General features: G+C 31.5%; 2 protein-coding genes across 8 annotated transcripts; both read left to right on the top strand.

Annotated features, from left to right (window-relative positions):
• Positions 1 to 1,606: 1,606 nt before the first annotated feature.
• On the top strand, positions 1,607 to 3,989 carry LOC111387572. Of its 7 annotated transcripts, XR_002701431.1 has the most exons (5): positions 1,607 to 1,795; positions 1,963 to 2,110; positions 2,204 to 2,262; positions 2,767 to 2,908; positions 3,558 to 3,989. XR_002701431.1 is itself a non-coding variant. In XM_023012146.1 (3 exons), the coding sequence occupies exons 1-3, from the start codon at positions 1,929 to 1,931 to the stop codon at positions 3,564 to 3,566; spliced, it is 333 nt and encodes a 110-aa protein (XP_022867914.1). In that variant the 5' UTR covers positions 1,802 to 1,928; the 3' UTR covers positions 3,567 to 3,989. The 7 variants fall into 7 exon arrangements, 1 of the variants encoding a protein (XP_022867914.1); XR_002701427.1 differs by having other exon boundaries at positions 2,204 to 2,908; XR_002701426.1 differs by having other exon boundaries at positions 1,608 to 1,795; positions 1,963 to 2,262.
• A 555-nt stretch (positions 3,990 to 4,544) lies between these two features.
• LOC111391727 (WEB family protein At1g75720-like) lies at positions 4,545 to 5,485 on the top strand. The gene has a single exon (XM_023016979.1). The coding sequence runs from the start codon at positions 4,730 to 4,732 to the stop codon at positions 5,402 to 5,404; it is 675 nt and encodes a 224-aa protein (XP_022872747.1). The 5' UTR covers positions 4,545 to 4,729; the 3' UTR covers positions 5,405 to 5,485.
• Positions 5,486 to 6,297: the final 812 nt, after the last annotated feature.

The raw sequence follows: 6,297 nt of genomic DNA, 5'->3' as shown, positions 1-6,297 counted from the left end.
GATACGAATCTAGTCATGAATAACGTGAAACGTAGGCCTCCTTATTTTAACTGGAATTCACCCTCTCGAACAGAAACCAAACCAGGTTCTTCGGAGGTTTCTGTTCCGGTTCCCCAAAAAAAAAATAAAAAAAATAAGGAACTGTAACTGAAAACCGACTTGGTTTGGGTCGTTCTTGGTTCCTGAACTCCCGAATGAAAGAGAAGATGAACAGTTATATGCTTTTGATTTTTTGTTTTTGTTTTTTTTTTAAGTTTAATTTAAACTTACAATTTTACCCCTTCTAAAATTAGTCAAAATCAATTTATTGGGTCAACTAACGGTCAAACTAACGAAAACCATCCATTTGGACTTTGGGTGCAAGTTTTTTAAAGGTTTGGTATTCACGGTGGCACAAACTAAAGGTTTAGGCAAAGTCTGCTAATAAACGAAAGGTTTGATACCGCTGCTGCAATTTTCCCATTTAAATAAGAAATCAAATTAAACGTTAAATTTTTTATTTAAACAAGTGATTAAATAAATAATTAAATAGATTAATTAAATATTAAATAAATAATATACATAATTGATTAAGATAATTAATTAATGAAATATTTAAACAAGAATGTAAATTGAATATTAATTTTTTTATTTGAGTAAGTGTTTTAAATAAATAATTAAATATAAAGTGAAAAAGTGTTTGGTTTTTTAATTTGTAATTTAAGGGTATTTTTGTCTTTTTAAACAAAATTTTATCGTTGTAATTATATAAACTATTTAAGGATATTATTGTCTTTTACTTAACAAATGGCCATTTTGAAGATTGACAAAAAATTTTGGTCAAAGTGAAAAAATGGCATTTTGACTTGCCTAATTTAAAAAGTATCCCAGTAAAATGTAATGTGGAATAGTGATTTTTTAGAAGATGTGTAGTTAAAAAGTAAAGAAAGAGTTTTGTAATATGTGTATAATTATTTTATGAAAATTATATGGTTGAAAACAAATTTTGAAAAAATGCATTCTTGAAAAAGTGGGGTTTAAACAGGTGCGAATAAAATATAGATTTTGAATTCAAGTCGAAGTAAATATTTAACTTCATCAACATGTTTAATTGGATTCACAGTTTTTCAATTATATATTTAATTAATTTTTATCAAAATCTACTAAAAATCTGATTTTAATCCTAGGGAATATGGAAAATGCTACATGCATATAATTGTTTACATAATGGTGTCCATAATTATATGTGGTATTGAATCCAACCTTTAATTCAAATATCATACTTACACATCAATAATCGGATGATTGCCACATCACATTATGAACATCATTATATGAAATAATTATGTACAAATGGAATTTTCCAAGGAATCACTACAAGAAATATATACTTTCCCTACAAAAATTCTAGAGATATTAAAATTTGTGGGCAGAGATCACTTTTCCCTACAAAATTACATTTCATAGGGTTATGATTTGACTTAAAATTTTTAATAATGGAAGGACTTGTGTCCACAAAAAATTATATTTTTTCCCGACAATAATATTTGAAGGGAAAGATATATCTTTAGCCTACAAAAAAATTTGACTCCTTTGTAGGCTAATAGTTAGTGGGAAATTTATCGAATTTAGACTTATGCGGGTCGCGTCGGTTTAGATTCAAACTCTCCAAAAAATAATTTTGAAGCGTGAAGGCCCTTCTTTGAGTTCTTTCTCTCACAGCTTCAAAACCTAGCCTCTATCGTCTCTTCGGTGAATTTGGCGGATTTGGCAGCCACCGATTTGAAAGACATCACTTGTTCTTTCAATTTTCAAGGTAATCTCTTCTCTTTCTCACATTTTGAAAATAATTTACTGGATCTTTACTCCATAATCCTCTCTCCTGACCCTTGAATTCACTATCCTCTACATATCGATTCAGTAATTTTGCTACTCGAATTGATGGACCCATGGTAGAATTTCTCATTTTCAACAGTTTTGCAGAGTTGATGGATGAGAACCCGCATCGCGCAAACCTCATATGTAAACAATACAATGAATATTTATCGCTTTCTGACGAATCGGCGATTTGGTCGCAGGTTTTGATTCAATCATACTTCATATGTCTCGAAATTGTTTGGGCTCGCACAAGGTCGGTCGGAAAAGAAGTATTTGTATTTATGCTTGTTGTGTTTAGATTGTCTTTAGTGATGTTCAAGGATTTCAAGAAATTTGAAAATGCCAGTGTGAAGGAGTATGTACACGTTTGTGCTAATGTCTGTGGTTCTTCTCTCAAATGCCTTGGTTAGTTTCCTTTGACTCTATATTTAAACATGTTAGATTTTTAGGGCAATTCTTTTGGGGATTCTCTTGTATTATGGATGTAAGAGAAAATATTAAATTGATGGATGTATTCATCTTCTTTGAATGTTTTAGAAATATTTCTAGAGTATTGGACGTGTGAAACAGTTTCTAGATGTATTCATCTCCTATGAATGTTTTAAAAACATTTCCAGAGTATTGGACATGTGAAACATTTTGTTTTACTAGACATAGATGTGGCAAATTATTTGCATTGTTGATGTGTTAATGCAATGTATAGAAGAATAACTTTGTTTTCTATAACTTAAAAAAAAAGGAACATCTTTCGTTTCCGAGTGATCAGAACAATTATAGGAATGTCTCAAATCTTTGGTAATGCCTCTAATTTACAATTTTTAAGATCAGTCATTTTTTTCTAGATATTGTAATGGGCTTTTTAATAGTTTTGGGTGTAATTTGAAAATTGGTTGTGTTGAAATTGTGAAGGAGCCTGATTGGATTACTAGTAGATGTTAAGCATGTGGCACACATTGGGTGGGATGGCCCCTTCGATACTGCACCTAGTTGGGTACATATTATTGAATCGCCTCATCTAAAGGTTCTGCTCTTTCTCCATGGTCATGTTAAGGTCTGGTTCTTACTTCTTAATTAGCTTTTCCTTTTCACCATATGTTTTCTTTTCAATTTTTGTTTAAATTGTAAACTACTAATAATATGCATAGCCCGCATAAGAAAGAAATGTTGAGAATACAAATAGTGTATTGAGACTAATGCCCTTCTTTTAAGGTGTGGGATGTGAGGATTGAACATTGGAAGTAGAAATATGAGTTTGTAGGACTTTTGTGGTTGACAAGTTATTTACCCAGTCCCAAGGTTTTTGAATAAACATCCGTAATGTTTTACTGGCTTTTGCTTCCTATGATATTGCCAATTATTTTTGGTTGTTTAAAATTTGGATTAAATGCTAGTGATTTCGTTGAATTATAATAGTTGATCATGTTTTATTCCAAGTTGTATTAACTATTAAGAATGCAAATTCTAATTGTTTATCTCGTAAAATTGGATTTTCTTTTGTAGGAATGCTTCATAAAGCTTACTCGATAACACACTATAATATCTTATAATGGCATGAATTTTAAATGTATTTTCTTGATCCCTTAACAACTCTTCAAGGTGGTGAAATAAAGAGTGGTTAAAATAGTGTGCAAATGCTAAGTCTTCTCTCTTTTTATCTATATTTTGTTATATAATGTTAAGAATACTTCCTTCTTATATAGGTTTATTGAGAAATTGTATCCAGACATTCCCGGTGAACTGGTCAAGAAACAGTTAACGGGGCTATATATTATCTATTACCTAGTCCACCTTCCCAACACATCAGGGTGATTTCATTGCTATAAGCTGCATAACTCATAGGCAGGCTTGCTAATAATCAGCTCAGAGTCTTGTATTCTTTTATTGGATTTTCCTTGAATCGCTGGTACTCTATTCTTTATTTATTCTTTTGCTGAATGCTTGTAAATTGAAAATTACCTAGTTTGGATTTCGATGAACGGTAAATTTTGTTACATTTGTGTTTTTGTAAAATATTTTGGATTCAATATTACATCGATTGACACTACATGTTTAATTAATTTATAGCCTATGGCATTTTTATATTATTTTGAATAAGGTTAAAAAAATTACTACAATATAAGCAAAAAATAAAATATATGAAATAATTTATTTTCTCCCTACAAAGTCTTTCGTAATAATCTACAAATATGTTTTTCCCACAAAAAAATTATTTGGAGATAAATAGGGTTGAGCCCACAAAATAATATGTATTATGTTGTCACAAATATTCTTTTCACACAAAATTTATTTGAAGGGAAAAACACAATTTAGCCTACAACATAATTTGTAGGAAAAAACGTAATCGTTTTGTGGGTAAAATTAACTTTAGCAGACAAATGATTTTGTCGGGAGAAAATTGACACAACGAATTATGTCTGTCTCCAAAGGGTTTGTAGGGAAAAATTTTATCCCACAAATTTAAAAAATTTGTCGTCTTATATCTTTTCCCTCGATGTTTGCCTCACAAATGTGCTTACAAAAATTTTTCGTTTGCAAAGATTTTTTCCTACAAAAATGAACATTTTCCTACAAAATAAATTTGTAGGGAATGCATAAATTTCTTGTAGTAAATATAACTACAGTACTTGTGCTCGATTCTGTCGTAGGTTGTCTGGTAGTTCAATTGTCTACCTCAATACAACCTTAAATCTCATGTGGCTCAAGCTTCAAACCGAACTATCTCATTCACCAGCTAACATACATATGAATTTGTATGTATATATACCATCTCTCACACACTTCTCTATGAAATTTTGACTTGAAAGCAAAGAAAACTCTTCTGAACCTGACTCATCATCCTACATTTCACCCCATTCTCCCTTTTTGTCACAATATGGAACCCCAAACTGATCTCCAGCACCATGAGAAGCCTGTGGCGGCCATGGATTTCCATTCCAAGGTCGACAGTTCCCGTCCTTTTCGCTCAGTGAAAGAGGCCGTCGCCATTTTCGGTGAGAAGTTCTCGCCAGAAGAAATCTATGCACCAAAACAAGAAACCCCATATTTTTCACCAACCCCACAAAATCTCCAAGAAAGCTTGTCGAAATCCTCGCCTAGTCCCAGAGATTCCATTTGCTGCAATGAAGATTCCCCTGTCGACACTGTAAAAAAGCTCGAATTCGAGCTCGAGAAGACAAAAACAGAACTGAATTTACTCAAAGAAAGAGAGTTCGAAACTCAGGTAGCATTCGCTTCGTTGAACGCTGAGCTGCACAAGAACAGGTCGAAACTAGCGAAGGCAGAGGCGGCGATGGCAGCCAAGGCGGCAACAGCAGCAGTAGCTTCGTCAAGATCAGTTAGAACTACACAGAGTTTAGCTCAGTTTCTGAGTGATGCTAGGGAGAAGGAAAAATTATTTACATTGAGGAAAAGGGAAAGAAAAGTTATGATAAAGAAAGTGAAACCAATAATTCCTCTTGTGGGAGATTTGTTTTCAAGGAAAAAGGGCTCATCTACAAGTACGCATAATCCTCTGTACGCATCTTCTCTTTTGCAGTACTGGAATTAAAAAAATTAAAAAAATAAAAAAGTTTAATTTCATCACAATAAATTAATCATATAATGATCAACGGGTGATGAATTGCGATTATTTTTTACTTTTATATGCATTTTTCTGAATTTGAGAAAAAGGAAAATTTTAAAAATTTGGTTGTATGATGAATGCAGGTCCCTGCCCTATCATTTCGTCGTCTTTTACCTCTTAAGATCAACTTTATCAACTATGACGCATTTATTTTTCAACTATCTCAGGAGTTTTAATTAAATTCGGACCGGATGATCTGTTCGACCTGAAAAGCTGAGAATCGGATCGGACCAAAATTTGATCCGATTATAACTAGTTAATCTCATACTAAAAATTCGGTCAATTAACAATAAACAAAATTGGGAACAATGACAATTTTAACTATTTGGTATATCCAATAAAACACACTTATTCAATATTATTTATGGCCACATGGTGCATGACTGCAACATTAAATTACTTTGATTCCTATAGATACCTAGAACATTTATTATTTTTGATTTTATAAAATTATTTAGTACAATTGGAATGAGTTTTTAACTTTTGAGTGATCCACCAAATTAAAAACTATTAAGTTTTATACTTATAAACATATATGTGGCAAATTTGTATTTATTTGGAGTGTGAAAATTTAAATATTTATTGTTGTCAAAATAAAATTAAAATGTTGAGGAATGTTTATTTATTACCTTCGATTTGACCACGATCTATTTCAATAGAACTTTTTGACTTTTGACCTCTTTCTCTTTTTCGATTCGATTCTCGAACGAGTTTTAAAATATTGATCTTTACCACATTATTAGTATATTGCGAATCTATTGAAGTTGAAATATTCCTTAAGGCATAATGTACTTATTTTTTCATACAACTACAATCTG

The sequence above is a fragment of the Olea europaea genome, chromosome 3, assembly GCF_002742605.1.
Source record: "Olea europaea var. sylvestris chromosome 3, O_europaea_v1, whole genome shotgun sequence".
Classification (NCBI taxonomy): Eukaryota; Viridiplantae; Streptophyta; class Magnoliopsida; order Lamiales; family Oleaceae; genus Olea; species Olea europaea.
Note: the sequence above shows the minus strand (reverse complement) of the source record. Positions and strands in the feature narration are given on the sequence as shown.